General features: G+C 35.2%; 1 protein-coding gene across 2 annotated transcripts in view; it reads left to right on the top strand.

Moving 5' to 3' along the window:
• ELP4 (elongator acetyltransferase complex subunit 4) overlaps positions 1–17,962 on the top strand; it is a 164,050-nt gene that overhangs the window by 54,543 nt on the left and 91,545 nt on the right. For both annotated transcript variants that reach the window (XM_068945275.1, XM_068945276.1), the window contains exon 7: positions 6,045–6,233. In XM_068945275.1, the coding sequence (XP_068801376.1) occupies positions 6,045–6,233 (189 nt within the window). The remainder of the gene's footprint in view (positions 1–6,044; positions 6,234–17,962) is intronic.

The following is a 17,962-nucleotide window of genomic DNA, read 5'->3' as shown; positions in this document are numbered from 1 at the left end:
ATAGAGAGTGGGGTTCATATGTTAATGTGCATTTGGAGCTTTTGCGTATTTTTTGACAGATATGCAGGGGAAGTGAGAAAGAACTGTAAGCCAACGTTATAAAAATGCATAATCTGTGCAATTAGTGAATAAACTGGCTTGCCAAATATAATGAAATCAGGCAAAACACGTTTTCCCCTACAGGTATTTTTTTCAAGTGATTGTTTCAACGATAATGTGCTCAAGACTCTTGAGATTAAACACTTAATCTTAAGCATTCAGATTTTTTCAATGTTGTGATAGCTGGAGTGAATTTTTAATGAATTAAATGGTGTGCATCTTTATGTAGCAAGTATTGAAACACAATTAAAAAAAATGAAAATGCTATTTCAACTTGCATACCAAAATGGCTTACCAGACTTTTAAGGGTCTCTTTAATATTCATAAACCATAAAGTAGGTAATAAAAACATTTTAGGTGTGAAAAGGTAGGACGAAAGCCTTTTTCTAATTTGAGCTGTGCTCTCTCTTTTATTTTTTGTCATATTCAATACTACTGTGACTCCTTTGGAGCCTACCTAAATAAAAAAAAATCATACATATTGATGCTTAATTGATAGGGAATTATTTGTATTGTAGAAATGTTATTCCAGAACTTAATTGGTATAGGTGCGGGACAACATCAACGACTTTAACAAAGATTGTGTACTATTACTAGTTGAATAACTTAGGAACCTTTTTTGTGGAGAAGATAACACTAGAGTGGACGTTTTGCTGTCCAGCAGTGTATTTTAGAAACTTTCCCTGCACAGAATACTTAGGTATAAAATGAGGTTATTTTTGCTCGGTTTCTGTTCTCTGCTGAGATTCGTGGGCGAGCTTGTCTTCCCTTTGGTGGCAGTGCCAGTCTGGAGAAGTAAATTGGTGCCTGACAGGCGCCTCTGCCCCCTCCCGGCGCTGCGGTAACCATGGCAACAGGCGTGTCGCGGCGGCGGCGCAGAGCTGCTCCTCCGGCTCCGGCTCCGGCACCGGCACCGGCACCGGCACCGTGCGAGGGAAACGGGCGCCCCGCGAACCTGCAGCCAGCAAATCACCCGCTACCAGCGCCGTCGCAACTGCCTGCCTTATTTTCCTTGTGAGGCAGAGCTGGCGGGGAAAATGGCAGCTTGGAACATGCCTGAGAATTTTTTTTTTTTTTTTTAATATGTAAGGCAAAATAAAGATTGGTCAAATCTAATGCTATTGGCATTTTGCTGCAAATGAGGAAAAATTTAGCATCATGGGAAGCTGTTTTCTGCAATTGTTCATTGTTGCAAAATGTCTTAATGCCAATAAAGTAAAACCAGAACTTTAACACGGACAAATTTAAAAGTATGTGTTTGCTAGAAATTATGCTAAAGGAAGTATCTAAGTTTTTGAGGTGAAGCCTCAAAAGTTTAAAAAGAGCCCTTTTTCAAGCCAGCTTATCTGTCTGGAGAGCCATTAGGACTTGCATACTTGTCTCTGTTTCAAGGAAGATGACACATATGGTTTCCTGCAGTGATATCTATTACTTTTTAGTTTGTTTATTTTTAAGATTTTTCTTTTCCCCGTGCATCATCTGTCTTCATATACTCAAATTTTTTACATTTAAAAGTTGCATATAATACGGAATTCTTAAAAATACATCCAGAGCCGAATGTAGTTACAGCCCCAGAGTATGCTTTGGATCTCTTATCTCCCAAATCTATGGGAAATTCATCTCTCTCTGTGTTCCCATGCCTCCTTCTATTCCCTGAGGTAACCCAGTATAAAGATAGTAGACTACAGACCAGCCTGCATCCTTCTGGACCTGTCTCCTTTCCTATATGTAATAAAAATACAAGCTTCTGAGAAGTTTGTGCATGTGTGCTTTTCCCTCCAAGATAATCCTCTTCCCTATCGGCAGTGCCTTTAATGAAGTTGGGAGAAAACTGCAAGGGCCAAAATGTAGAAGGGAGGCACGGTACTGGGCTTTCAAGAGATGTACTTGCTGACTTTACGTAGATTGCTAATGGCTGCCTATGAGCAGCAGAGGCTGATGCTGTTCATGGTTCATTTCTCATACTGCTAAGTACAAACCTTCCAGAACTGCTAGACTCTGCTGTTTGTTGCTTGGTAGGTCTGGATTCAAAGGAAACGTTCAGCCTTCAGACATTTTTGGCTACTTTCACACCCACATACAATAGTACTTAGACTTATGGCTCCTTTTTCTTGGCTCCTCTTTATGTGATTCCAGTATTTTAGGAGGAGTCTAGAGAAACGTGAATGGAGTGCGACTCGGCCCCACTGCCAGTGGGTTCTACCAAAGCAGGGAAATGAGTGAAAGCTACCATTACAGGTTTAACAGACCTCTGATAAAACAGTCAGGTATCTCTGGTGCTGAATAGGTTTGGTTAACATTAGTGTTTTATAGGACCTTTCACCATCTGCTGTTGGCTGTCCTAGATAAATATTTTTTGGCTGTCCTGCATGGCCTTGTGGCGCTTGAGAAAGTAATTCATTTTTTTGATGTCAGGCTGAGCCCTACAAAATAGTTTAGTTGAGGTTAACCAAAGCAGTAACATATTTGCTGACACTGACTTGAACAACTTGGCCAAGAATTGTTTAGAAATTCAGGGCCTGAATAACTTGCAAATGAAAGTTTCAGTTGTGCATCATTTTTTAAATCTCCTTTTTTTTTTTTTAATCTGTTGCTGAATCCTTTAGTTTCAGTCTCTTGTAAGTTGAGCTCCTTTATAAGTTGAGCACAGTTTTAAGTCAGCAGGAATAGTGCCTGCTTTTTCAGAATTATTGTATTTTTTCATGTTTGACGCTTTTTTAATTCTTCGTCATCATAATCCTTGCAGCCAAAGCAATCCTTGCTGCAAAAATTATAGGAAAAAGGTAAAAGAGGAAATCATTAATCCAAAATAATGAGTATGAAAGACTAAGTAAAGTAGCATATTTAAAATTGTTATCCTGCTCTGTACTGCAGGTTTGTTGTTACAGTATATTAGACCCCTGCTGTTCTTGTATTTCAGTTATGGAGTAAACAATTGGTCAGGGCCCTGAGGGCGCTAGTAGGCCTGAATGGCCCTGACCCGCAGTTGTCCTCATAAAAATTCTGTGACTGACTGAAACAAATAAAAGTACTTCTGATATTGGCATAGCTTTATCTTTCACAATTCCTCCTTTGATAAATATTGTGAAACAAGCGTCTCTTATCCTTTAACCAATGAGAGCTGATTTTCTGATACAGTTTTGTCTGTGTGTTTACAAATTGTTCTTCTCGATGTTCTTTGTGAGAAAAAAATATTCTTCTCCCTACAAAAGTTTAAAGAAACTTAGTTCAGAGAGTAGCTGTGTTCTGTTTATATATGTGTTCTCTGAAATTATGAAATACTGGCACATTTTATCTGCCCTATACAGTTGATAGGCAATCCACTATACCTGGATAAAGTACTTTTTTTTTAAATGCCTGTTTCTTGTAGCATTGTTTAGACAGACATCCATAAACTCTTAAACCTACTCTGATTAGAAGTCAGTGAAGAATTTTAGAATAGATTCCACTTTTGCTATTGTGATTAAAGCTCTGCAGCATCCTAGCCTAGCTAATATCAGACAGACAAGTCAGATTTTGTCATATTTTCTTGTACTGTTATCTTGGTTTATACTGTATTGCAAAAAGTTAACTTTACATATGTAAAGCCTATAAAGCCTAAGAGACTGAAGAAGGCACCAGAACTAAAGCGTATATTGCTTTCAGAAAGGTTGTGAAAGAACTGGCAGATCAGTTCACTGTGTAAGCCGCGAGAGCTGGGTAAGCAGAGCGCCGTGTGGTACTGGGTTGCACAACAGAGGCTCTGTCTATCCAAAACAGACGAGGAAGTCTTTCCAAGAGTGGCCGCTTGCCTTGTCGGAACCTTTCCTCCGGCTTTGCAGAGCAGCTGTGCAAAGTGTTGTGCTTGATAGCCGCTCTTCATTCCAGCTGCAATTCAGCATGGTAGAAGTGAATATCTGTAGTTTATCAAAACACTTCATTGTAATGAAAAGTACCATATAAATGTGAGTTGTTATTTATGTAAACTAGCAGTTTATATAGAAAATTTAGATAAATATTCAGGAAGAAGGTGTTGGAGAGATCGATTTGCATCTTTTATTTCAGTCCAAAAAAAAAAAAAAAGCCCTAATGCAAAATTAAGAGAATATTTGCTTTGGGCATAACTTAAACACATTCCTAGAGGCTTCCCATCTGTGTGGGTGCAAAGCATATTAACAAACAATTTCCTGTAGTGACAATGAAAAATAATTTTTTTTATGTAGCGTTTTACACCTTTTTTCCTTTCCAGCTCATTGCTGTGCAAAAAGTGAATTTTGTCTTTATTTTCTCATATAACTTCAGCATGTAAATTGAAAATCTGAAAGTCACATTTATCATAAAGAATTGTGCTTGCTAGTTCTACATGTAAACAGTTAGACCATGCCAGATCTACAAAGTACAAGTGTCCTAGTTCATCACAGCTCTCCTTGGTTCATATCACTGTACCAGCAGAAGCACTGGTGTGGTTGCAGCTCTGCTGGCAAAAGAGACCTTTTTGTGAGCTTAGTGTTTGTCATTTAGTGAGATAGTTTAACTATGCTGAGAAAAACTTCCTTTACTGGTTTTGCAGTCAGAGCAATGCAGGCAAACTGCGAGCGCTCTGCAGTGTGGACAGATGGCCTAAGATTGATTTAAGGCAGAAAAGAAAATCAGGGTAAATGTTTTCCCCCTTATTTCACCGTTTGTAGCTAACTGTTCTTTTCTCTTGCAAAAGTACAACTGCAAAGTACTTTCAACATATGCATTCAGTAAAAAGAATGTTTACCCTTTGACTCCTGGAATATTTAAGGAATAGTGTTGCACACATGAATTAGGGGAGAAGTGCTCTTTTATCTGGCCATTGTTTTAAATATTAACCCTGAACCCTAAGAAAGTATTGATCACCTTCTACAAGAAGTCTTTCAGCAAGAGTACTTACCATTTTTCTCTCAGCTGTTGATAGCAAATGAAGTCTTTCTAGATCACCAGGAAAGATGATATCAAATTAGCTGAAAATAGATTTATAGTCATGAGAAATGACACTTTAGTTTACATAAACAAATTACAACTCTGGCTTGGTAGTGTGCCCCATCAGAAATGGGGCTTTGTCTTGGGCACTGTTTTGTTGACAGGTGTTTTGACAGTGTAGCACCGGGCAGCACACAGTCTTTAGGAAGGTAATACAAGGCTGTTTAGGATTTTACAGCTTAAGTTCTAGTACCCAGTAGTTAACTAATGCAGAGTCAGAAATAGTGGTGTCAAGGACTTTCCTACAGAAACAAACAGTCTGCCAGTGTCTTCATGAGAGTCGTTTCTTGATAGCGGTAGATAAACCTTCATTCATTAGGTGACAGGAGTTGACAGAAATTTACGTGATACCTATGTTTATAGGGTCTTCTAAAATAGTGACATGGTCATGCATCAGTGAGGTAGGCCACCAACCATGGGCATTTAGTAGTGGCAGAAAAAATGAGAGAGAAGTGAACAGGTAAAAAGGTCAGGATATAAAAGTGCATAGGCAGAAAGTGAAAAATAGAAGAAACAGTTATATTTGTGTTTATATTACTCTTGGGCCCTTCCAGCAGACTTAAATGTTTTGGGGAGAAAAAATTCTTTTACATGTTTTTTAAGGCAGTGATGAACAAGGAAAAAGACATGAAAAATCATAATTTTCCCTTGTATTTTCTATCAAAATATATTTAATTGGTTGATTTTATAAAATGCAAATTAGTTTGCGTTATTTCCATGCTATCTATTGCACTTGCCAATCTAGCATAGCATGTTATCCAGTCAGTGGAAAAAGTGCTACTGCAGTTGTAATTTTAATAAAGATCCTCTAAGATTAAGCTATGATAACTTGAATTATTTAATTATTATAGATATGAATTCTATAAATTTTAGAGTTTTTTAAATGGTATGTTACGTAAAGTTTTTTTCTTAGTGTTTGAGAAATAATAAGTATCTGTTTTGTTTTTCTTTTTCAATAGAAAAAACAAAAAAATATTTTGCGAATGGGAATTCAGAGTCTGGGTACCATGTTGTGGGGTGATGATATTTGTAATACTGATAAACCGGAAGATGCTCACAGCCTTACAAAATTTCTCTATGTTCTCCGTGGCCTCCTCAGAAAATCTTTGTCAGCCTGCATCATCACAGTGCCTGCTCATCTCATCCAGGTAGGAAAGCTATCTTTACTATATTCCATAGTTGACGCTAAATGGGTTAAGAAAATAAGTCCAGTTTTAGGCATTCTGAAAACTCTTTGTGTTCTAAGGGCAAAGGTAAAACATCTCTGTATTCTTTCTATACTTTTGTGGGACAGTCTTGCGCATCAAAATCTAGTAAGACATAAGATAAATACAGTTGTTTCTTTTGTGGGTCTTAGTCTATTTTTAAAAGAGATTAAAATTTCAGAAACTGTAAAAAAAAAAAAAGGAGAGAAAATTGTTGTTGTCGTTGCTGTTGTTGTTGTTGTTGTTGTTGTTTTAAACAGCCAATGTCCCCACCCACTTTTCCACTGGCTTCAGAACGCAGTTTGGAGTCTCAATACAAGACATTTTAGTCCCTGTCTTAAATTGTCATGTTCATCGTGCTGATGACTAATCTTGTCTTTAAAGCCAGGAACTGAGAGATATAGGTTTACTCTTTAATTCAGATATGCTTCTTTATTGAGGCCTGGGATAAATCAGTTATGGTATAAGAGTAATTTTCCCAACTGTAAAATCAAAAGCTGCTAACAACAGCTTTCCTGAGAAAGTTTGTCTTTCGGAAATCAACATTTTTAGATACTTGTTTCTCTGCAAGTGGTAATGTAACTTATAAAAGCAAAATTATTATTCACAATGAGCAGAGAACCTATAACTTTAGTTATTAATTTGGTTACAATAAAGTAGTATTGGATGAGACCTTGCAAAATCTTTTCATAGTAGATGAAAGTTTTTCATCATCCTCACATACGTATTGCATTTTTAAAGGTGTTTGAATATCTGCAAATGTTATTTATCTAGATACCTGACTCCCTTATTACTTCTAAAATGCAGAGAGGAACTTGATTTTCTTGTTTTACCATTGGGATCAAAAGTATATGAATATTGCTCTTGAAAATATCTTTCAGTGCAAACTTCAGTCTCCTTACTGAACTGTTTTTAATATAAGCTGACATTATTCCTTCAGAAAGATGGATAGCAAAATTTAATGCAAACTTGTGAGTATAAAACTAGCTTCCACCTTTTTACAAATTGGTATTACCTGTCTGTATCTGGGACGTACAGTCTGTTTCAGTGTATTCTTACTGGCAAATTATGTCGATAAAAGAGGTGATCGTATTTTAGAGAAGAACTCTAGAAGTACCTCTGAGCAGGTTTCTAAGCAAGAGCAGACTGAAGCATAAAGTTTTGTTTGTCTTAAACTTACCTGGGAAGTTGTTTTTGTTTTTATCGATTCCATATAAATCAGTTCTGACAGAGTTAGGATTGAAATTAAATCTCTCTTTTTAAATATAACTTTTATTTTTGAATTTTAGCAGAATTGTTCTGCAGTAAGTGCTAGAACATACTGAAGGGGAGGGGGGGGGATACAGTATTTCCAGAATCTTTGCTTAGCAGCCTTAAACAAATGAGAGTATTAAATATTTTGTTGAAATTGTTATACTTCATGTATCCTTCTTTAAGCACTAAGCACTGGCGAAAACTGTCATTAGGAGGAGCAAAGCTGCTTGAGGGTTCCTCATACCCCACATTACTCGGTTCCCAGAGCCCTGCTGTGTAGTTGTTGCGCTCTCCAAGAAGCCTGTTAAAGAGCCCCTGAGAGCATGTGTACAGCCCTCCGCGTTAATAGTTAATTGGTGAGGATGGCGAGATGAGAGGACAGCCGAACATGTGGTCTCTCAGGCGCAGGCCCTCGACAGACCTTTAGTCAGAACAGCAGCAGCTGCTCGCATTCTCACAGCCCAGCTACTCCCCACTCTGTTGCTGAGGTGTCTTACTAGATTAAAAAGTAAAGGAAGTATTTTTTCTTTACTAGAGAATGAGAGGGGCTGGTTGGTTGGTTTCTTTGTTTGTTTTGTTTTCCCAAGTGCATTTCTGCACTTATTTGTATTTAATTTGATCAAAGTAAGTTCTAGCATGTGCTTTCTCTGTTGAATCTTAAAGTCAGTCAGGACACCAAAAGCATAGAAAATGCTCGCTATTTTTCTGAAAGCGTAGTAAATTTCACATTTCTTCCCTGAACCATTATTTCTGTATCTGCTACATTATCGTTTGCTTCTCAACTGTTTTAATTAGTTGGTCTGCAAGCAAGATCTTCATATGAATAATTTCCATGAAAATAAATGTAAAATAACTTCAAAACCCAAGTATAAACAAGGTTTTATGCCTACACCGTGAGCGTAAATGTGCAAAAATAGTTGTGCTTTTACATGCTTTGTCTTGAAAAAATAGATTTTTAGTAGTGACCGCCACCAGTGCTCGTTGCTTCACTGAAGAAGGTATAAAACTCATAGTTGACAGTACTCATTTTCAATAGGACAGTACCTTTGCAACCCCAGTACCTTTGTTTGTAATTTCCAACCCAATGACTTATCTGTAGTATGAATTACATTCTCCTATGAATAATATCTTTATCTATATATCCAGTCTCAGAATATATATGTATATATGCACACATAAACATACGTGTATATATATATATGTTTATAAAAATTTCAAACTATCAATAGATAGAAAGAGAGAGTTTGAGACTGGATTCTTTTATATATTTTGACAAGCATTCTCATGTTGTTGTGTGACAGTGAGTTCCACAAATTAAATATATATGGTTTATTTCTTTTTCATAACATTTTATTTTGCCTTTATATTTCATAAATTATATCTTTGTTCTTGGATGATGAAACTTTAGGTGGGACTCCTTATTTTCTTCTCTGCATCCTGATTGTTTTTTTATGTGTTGTTTTTTCATGCTGCCTCCTTAATCTGTTTTTAAATTGTCACAATTTTTTCAGCCAGGCTTCACTTTGTTATAGTAAGCTAATAAAGTAATGTTATTACAGTTTGCTCATATTTCCCGCGTTCCAGTGTATGCTTTGTCTCTTTGATCACTGCTCAACATTGAACAGTGATTTTATTCTTAATGCTTTTCCCCCCATGGTACACATCTACTAGTGTATTGGAATAGCTCTAATATTATTCCAGCTATTCATTGTCTTGGATTTAGTAAGTTTGAATTGCATCTATCCGAATATTATGCTCATTCACCCAGTTTGATGGTACACTGAACGTCTTCACAGTCTTCTCTAAGGCTGTGTGCTGGTTAAGATACAAGACACAAATTTATGAAGAGTCTGGTTGTGTACAGATTTTTTTCAGAATAATTTAAAGAAAAGGTCGTCCACTAAAGAACACAGATTCTTTGTATGTTGTTGATGAAACTTCTAGTGTAAATAGTGCATGAGGGAAAAAGAAAATTCTCTTTTTCTCAACTGAAATAAAATCAGGAACGTAGTATTCTGGAAGAGGATTTCAAGGATTTCACTGAAAACTTATCCAATTATAAATTTTACGCACATGATGTGTGACAAGTTTTACTTGATTGATATTTTCTACCGATTGAATGTACTCTTATCTTACCCTGTCTGTCAGTTAATAAATATTGAGATACTTATGAATGTGATTAAAATAGTTGATGGAAGGTTATTTTTCAAATCTTTCTACCGCCTCTTGAAAATGCATTGTGCCTATAAAATGAGCTTGTGCATTGAAAAAGGGAAAATTACTTCAATTTTTAAACCAAGCATTGATCAAGGAGAGCAAATTGACGGTGGATTTGTTTTGTTGTTACACTTTCCGAATGTAAAGAATGTTATAAAAACAAATAAGGGGTTTTTTCTGTATTTTGATAATCTGCTCATTTAAATACCCAACTGAAAAAAAGTTTTTGTGCTATAGCATGTGACTTAAAGGACTTTAACATCACAGTTGGGTATTTGCAAAAGCACTAAATTAGAATTTTAAGTATTTCCTATTATTTTTTCTTCTGTTTTTCTTGATTTACTAAAAATTATTTAGTTACTTTATCATACTTACAATATATACAATAAGAACATTTATATTTTTATTGGAGGAAAGCGAATCTCTTTTATGAAAGCCATCCTTTCTTTTGAACATGAAGCTATATTACTGGTAAGGACTAACAACTATATTTGTCAGCATGTACCAAGGGAAATTAATAGACTAATGAAAAGTCAGTATGAATAAGCCTTGTTACAGTACTTCTCCTCAGAGTCTGAAGTTCTGTTTAGCAAGGTATTTTCATTATTTCATGCAATATGTTTAAAAATTAATTTCCTACAATATTAATGTTTTGATGCTCTGAATTCACTGAAGTGCATGACTGACTGTATGTTTCAGTGTAGAAAAATTCAGAAACAAACCTTTTCACATCCATAGCCTTTTGTGTTCACGCTGAGTAATTTAGCAGCCAAACTCGAAGTCAAGCTATAGTGTTTTAGAATCCATTGCTAATATAGGATTATGAGATATGAACTCCTATAGCTTGTAAATGTCTCACAGTTTGAAATCTTTGTTCTTGCAACAAGAGTTAAGAGTAATTGCATGCCCTAGAACTCTAACTTCTCAGAGTTTACAAGCATAAAATGCTGAATAACTTTCAGATGTATCTGATGATATAGCCATTATATACGAATTTGTATCGAGATCAAGTGTCATGTAGTTTATCATAGTTAAGCAAGCTTTTGAAATCCTCTGCAAAATAGAATCTATGAAGATGAAATTGTCTTTATGTTTTCCTATATTGGAGTTTGCTTCTTGCTTTTTAACATTGCATACATAATCACATGTAAGAAATCTGGCTTAACAACCATACGAAGAAACACTGAGTCATGAGTTTATGACGGCGCAGAGAATATACAATTTAAAATTTAAGTTGTGTGACAGTAAATCATTTTGTTTTCAATTTCTGTTATTATGGACAATATTTGCTAACCAAGTTGCAGAAGAAATAGAATTATTTTATTGTTTAGTTAATTGTTATGACTACTAACAGGCTGTAATCTGACCCTACCATTTCTGATTTGGTAGCAACGACCCATTTTAAAAACAAATACAATGTGCATGTGAAACATCTTTTTGCACCCATATATTAATTGACCTTTAATTGACTTAACTATATTATGATAAAAGACAGTCACATTATTTGCTAAAACAGCATGCCTATAACAGCATTCTTATTTTCATAAGTTCTACTTTGTAGAAGCATATTACATTCACATCCTTCTCATCACCTCCTCAGTAACCTGTCTTTCAAACAAAAAAAGAATTCTCTTCCAAAATAAATATGTTTGACTTTAAAAGTTAATGAATATACGCATCGTTGCTGTATTTTATTTTACATTTTATCCACATATTCTGAAAATACCCATATGAAAACTTTAAAAATTAGATAAGAGTTAGAACTAAGTCTCTCAACTGCAATATTAGATCTAAATGGTTAAATATCCCATCACAGTATGGAGATAGTCATCTGTTCAAGCATATGGAATCTTTTGGCTACTGGACTAAGTAGTTAATATAATGCCCAGTGTCCAGACATGGACACAACTGTTATGGAAGCAGACGGGAAGAGGCTCATGTATTGAGCCCATTTGGACACTGATAAGTAAAAATTAGAAGAAGTGGCTTTAAATAGTGCAGGACAATGTAGTTACCTATTTTAAGCAAGTAATTCTGTTAGCAAACAGAGGGTACAATTGTTTTTCTGAAGCAAAACTATATTTTTTCCTAAGTAGAACTACAAGTTCTTGAAAAAAATGGCCTTACGAATGTTGCAGTAAATATGGGGTTTATCTGTTGTATTTCAGAACAAAGAACAATAATTTTTATTAAACTAGCTAATATTTAAATCATTGCATTTATATATATAGTTTTCCATCTTACATGATCTCCAAATAACTGAATATTGAATTGTTTTCTTAGAAACATTTTTATATGAACTTTTGATGTTGTTTAAATACCTTGAAATTTCAGAATCTACTTTTACATCTTTGTGTTTAGACCTGCTCTATTAATTACAATATAATTGTAATAAAAAGGAATACTGCATCTTTAATGATGTTTTTGTGCCTGTGTAGTTAAGCTTTAATGCTAGGGAAAAAAATAAAAAGATTAAATTAGCCTTGTAACCTCTTTCTCCTCCAGACTGATGATGGAAAATAAAAGCTCTTAGCCACAGAATGTAACACTTAGAATTAATATTTAATTAGACCAGCAAATTGTACACTGTGGCTGAAAGCTTCCAAAGAGTTGTTAGTGCCACAATTGACCTACAAGTTTAATAATAACTCACTTCTAGGAGCAAGTGCCAGTTCAGCATAGCGGAGCCACTGTAAGAAAGTCCTGTGAGATTAAAATCAGCAAACCAAATGGCAGGCGAGGATTCCTGGGATGGAGCCTTCTGGAAAGCTGGGAGCTGCAGGAGCGTTGCAGCCAGCACTCAGATGAGAACAGTGGGCAAAAAAGCTGATCCCTCCTGTTCTGGGAGCTGCTGGTTGTAGGCCAAAATCCTAGAACAGATTTTTTTCTAAATGTTCTTACTGTAGCTATTAATTTATATCACAAATCAAGTAATGAGTGACTTCTCCTCGTATTTTAATTACATTTCAGTACAAACGTTATCTCCCTGGTCTTCGTGGTGGAAGAACGATGCTTTTCTGGTATGACGTGCAATTGTGCATGTCTGTGTTTTTGTACAGTATTTCCTTTTATGTTACCTTACTGCTACATAAAATGATTTTTCTTGTAGTATCATATGGTGAACAGTTTCTCATAATATGAAATATGCAAATTAAATGTGAAATGCACATACATGTTAAAATGCAGCGTTTTCTGAGGGTGAATAGATTAATTTTGCCTTTCATTTTGTGAACAATTAAAACACAAAACCAGCGACTCTGCTGTTAGATAACTGCCTGAGCCTTAATTCTATGACAAATTATTCTAGTGAAATAGGGCACCATAAGTTCAAAAATGTGCAAACACACAGCAACAGACTGAGGAAGGAACATTCTGCATTATTTATTGGCTAGAGCCTAAATAATTAAAGAAATGCCTACTCATTAGTTAAAAATTAAAGCAGGTGAGGGCCTTGCCAGCAGAGGGAGCAGTCATGTCTTTTGTTCGGTTCCCATCATTTCCAGCCTACCCATCGTTTCCACCCTACCTCTTCTTTTTGCCCAGCCAGTTTCCCATCTGGACCTAGCTTTGCCAGCCTGCTCCTGATGGCAGCCTATAATTTTATACTGAATAAGGGATTAGTTTTTAAATGATTTTATATTTCAGAATCTTGCCACTTGATTACAAACATCAATTAGATGTTCCTTTTGGTATTTGTGTTCTAGTAACTGAAATAATAGTGGAGGATCCTTTCGGTCACTGGTGAATAAAATATGATTCATTGTTTAAAGTATTTAAGTTGCAGGAATCGTTAGCCTTTCTGCAGCTTGGTAAGCAAACTGCAATGAATTTCTTTTGACAACATGATAACAAAAGACACTTTCTTCTTTTGTCTCCTTCTAAACCTTTTTTATACTGAATAATTCCTGTTAACCTTTTTTTATAATGAATAACTGCTGGTAGAGTCGTAAGATTTTAGTTAATCCGGTTATTCTCTAATACATTATTTTTAGCAGTTTTGTTATGGCTCTCAAATAAGATTTCAAAATATGGCTCCCATTTTTCAGTCTATTTAGAATTTTGTATCTATATTTTATATTACAGCTATGGTCAACTTGAAGCACTGAATATGTTTTACATGTTTAATTTTCTAAGCAAATCTGTTCCCATGATCATTTAATTTTTCAGATGTTAAGGAAAAATAATAACATACTGTTTTCTATAGAGGTGCTTTTATAACAATCAGACAACCTCATTACTAAGGACTGGATCCCATACAAGGGAGCTTCTGGACTCATCTTGGCCCAGCTCATGTACTCGTTTCTTCCCAGAGCTTCATCCTTCACTGGAGAAGAAAGGCAAAGGGCTGGATCAGGCTTATCTCCTGTAAGCACTGCAGCAGGACTCCTGCGAGAGCCCTGCTCCTCAGAGCCATCCTCAGTCATGGGCAGCCTGCTCCGCCAGGTAGAGAGCGGTAAGAAAATCAGAGGCAGAAAGGGAACTGTGTAGGGCTCAACTCAAAAAGTGTCACTTCTTAGTATCCCCTTCGTCTTTCACCTGTTTCAGAAAGGTAATGAGATTTTCAGCACCTTTTCTTCCACAATTGCACTCCAATATCATCTTCACAACACCGCCAAATGTTTACGTGGTGCCCTAAAACCATAGTCACAGCCTCCTAAACTCAGCCTCAAATAGGCAATGCTAGACAAGGATTCAATGAAAAGCTAACCTCTGTTCCCAGCTCACTATTGACTGTTTTCTGACTCTGGACAACTCATGTGACGTCTTTGTGCGGGTTACATTACTTGTAAACGTGGAATGCAGTGTTTGCCTGTTTTTTGTAAAGCACTTTGAGATCAACAGATGGAAAGTTTTATTTGAACTATGTAATTTTAGTTCACTTTCATTTTCATAGGTCTCAGCAGCAACTATTGACTTGTTTTAGCTATATTATTTGAAACATCGCTTATTCACTGTTGGGCCTTGATATCACTGTAAAGAAGATCATCTTAGGTCTTCTCTGGATGTCATAACAAAAACATTTTTTATTTTGTAGGGTGTCAAGGTTCACTGACATTATATTCTTTTATAGCTTAAGTAATAGACAAGTCCAGACCACTCATATTTAGTGAAGATACAAAGGTGTTTTTTGTTAGTGTGTAATACTTAATTTTGATTTTCTGGCTGGTTTTTTTTTTTTCCTTGAAATGTATCCAGAATTTTTAACTGAATACTGTGTCCTCCGCCTTCATCTGAAAAACTGGATAATAATCATTGCTGAATTCCCATAGCAGTGGCAGCGTTTCAGGTGTAAGAGAAGGTGACCATGGCTCAAATGTTTTGAGGTTTTAAGATACAAAAACATTTGTTCTAACTAGTTCCTCGTTTGAAGGACTCTGAGTTTATACAGACTATCAGTGCAAACATTAAAAGAAAGTTTAACAGAACAACCAAGATTTGGAATGAATACATCATATTGGCCAACAGATGCTTTGTCACTCCCTTCCCAATATTATGAGTACATTGCATCTAATTTCTTGCTCGTCTTTGTTGCGTGTCCTTTTTTTGCTTTGTAACTTACATACACTTATTCAAATATACTATTCATTGCTTGAATTAGCTAATACAGCAATAGCAAGTAGTGTATGCATAAACAAATCAACCAAAAGCTATCTTGCAATTTCATCCATATGAACAGACATTTATACTTACTCAAGTTCTATTGCGGTCAGTAAGGTTCTTCAGAGGTAAAAGAAGGTGCATATGCTGTCAAAATCCTTAAATGTGGATTTCTTACCACTGGAGGCATTCAAGTTTGTAGAAAATCCTTGAAATATATTTCTAGGATATCTGCCTTCCAGCAAAGACATCACACTTTTGTATTCAGCTTTCTTGTGATATTGATACAGACTTCTACATACGCTAGTCTCTTAATGCGACTGCTGTTGCGCATTTTACATTCTGAGCCTAAATTCATTTTATAGCCAGAATTCCAAGTGCAGTTAGTAGATTTGGTGTCTACAAGCACTAAAGAAGTGCTAATCAATGCTTTAGTGTATAATTTTAGTCTACAAAATCTTTCTTAATTATGGATGTAATATTTCTAGGTAGAGCATTTGTTATGTTTTATTTTCAGGATTTGTAACTACTGAAAAAACGTACAAACTGTATCTATCTATAAAATTAGTGCAAAGGCCTAATATTAAAGAATTATTGGGAAGCGCCTTGATATTGGCTGGACAGATGACACTTTTATTTACCAAAATAAAATGTAAAGGTAATTCTGTGATTTTATTAGTAGTAATAACTAATAATGTATTTTCATTTTAAAATATTTTGGGGATTAAGTAGTAATAACAGGTGATAAATATTTGTATATTGTAAAGACGTTACCGCATTGTTGTATGATGATTTCTCAGAAAATATCAAGAATTATTTCATCTATTGAATGCCCAGCCAGTGTTTCATTATAGTCTAATATGGTTACATATAGTATAGTAACACATTTTACTTCAGCTTTGCAACAGAGTGCAACAGAGACAAAAAAAAGGCACAACCAACTTTTGAGCTTGTTTTGAAAACTCACAAACCAAAATGTGCTTTAAATTCAGATGGTTCTTATTTCTTTGCATAAACTTACTTGCTTGCTATTTATTATTCAGACATCCTATTCTTTCAAATGAAGTGTGAAGATTACTTGAGTCACTTGTTGGTAACAGCAATCACTACAATTCAATCGCTACAATTACAAGTTTACCCAGACTGGAACTTGCACTTTGTTCATCTAAAAACAGTTGGGGGAATATTTGTAGTTTAAGAATGATGGCTCCGTGTTCCGTTATATTCATACATAAAACTTGGCAATGTAACATTTCTGATAAACCATAATATAGATGTTTCGATAACTGAATTCATCTTTAAATTTTGTGTTGTTGTATGCAATACAGTACAGTAACTCACTGTTTAAACTGCTTAGTGCTAATTTTCTTTGTAAATGATTTTTAGGTAATGAAAGCTATTTCAGGGTTCACTTTCCCTAGGTGTATGATTTTTATTCACTGCATTAACTTTGATTAAATGTTTTCAAAGCAAATCAGTGATGGAGTTACTTTACCGAAATATAAAGGTGCAAAAGTCAAATATAACCCTCTCTACCAAAATATATGCCTCATGTTTGTTTGAAAAGAGGCTTAGTCATATAGTTTCTAATTTTCTCTTCAGTGTATAAATCAGTATTAAGATTGTGTTAAGGTGTTAGAATGCAAATGTAGACATATGAAGTCTGTGATTCAAGAGCTTAATGTGTTTACACAGATGCTGGTTGGATTTCACTGTAGAACTGTAATGTGTCTCCTATTTTCCTTTTAAATTTTAAGACTGTATGTAAGTATTGTATAGAACAGTTGTTGTAAGAAACTTTTTGCTTACTTGCTTCATCACAAAGACTGAGAATTTGAACATTTTTATTACCTAAACTTTGTGAGGTTTTAATTTCTTTAGACACTGAGAAAATAAAAATGGGAGGACATATCGCTGGGTTTTGCAAAATTTTTGATAGGAAGTTAGAGAAGAACGAGTAACTAGAGTGGAGTAGAAGAAAGAAAGAAAGAAAGATCTTTTTTCTAGTATGTAACCCAGATGAACCAAGACTGATATGATTAATAGTAGTAATGATAAAATTGTGGTACATTAAAGTCAATCCAGTAAAAATAAATAGTATTAATTTCAGTATGTGAATCTGAGCGTACATGGCTATACACATATTTGTGTTAGTAGAATACCATGTTTTATAGTCCGACACAGAAGATGGTAAGTTTTATTTGTAGTTCTTTATTTGTAGATAAATATTTTTAAACGTACATAAATAATTACTCATAACTATGCAGATTCTGTGAATAAATCAGTAGAACAAAGCAATTTTTTCCATAAACCCCTTTCCCCAGAGGCTGGTATTTGAATACATCTATATAGTTTCCATTTACACATCAAACTAGCTGAATGGATTTTCTTAAGACATTATTTTGGAAGCACAGTTTGGTGGAGCCCAAATATTACGAGTTTGAGCTTAAAAAAAAATTTCTATCTAAAACAGTGAATACAAAGTAAGGTATAGAATAGATGCCCAGCCCAGCCTGCACAACAGGGTTGCTACCATGTTGTTAGAATAATTACATTTTGGCTGAACTAACTAATTTAGAAAAACTGCAGTACATCTAGCAAGA

Source organism: Struthio camelus, chromosome 5 (assembly GCF_040807025.1).
Source record: "Struthio camelus isolate bStrCam1 chromosome 5, bStrCam1.hap1, whole genome shotgun sequence".
NCBI classification, from domain to species: domain Eukaryota; kingdom Metazoa; phylum Chordata; class Aves; order Struthioniformes; family Struthionidae; genus Struthio; species Struthio camelus.
Note: the sequence above shows the minus strand (reverse complement) of the source record. Positions and strands in the feature narration are given on the sequence as shown.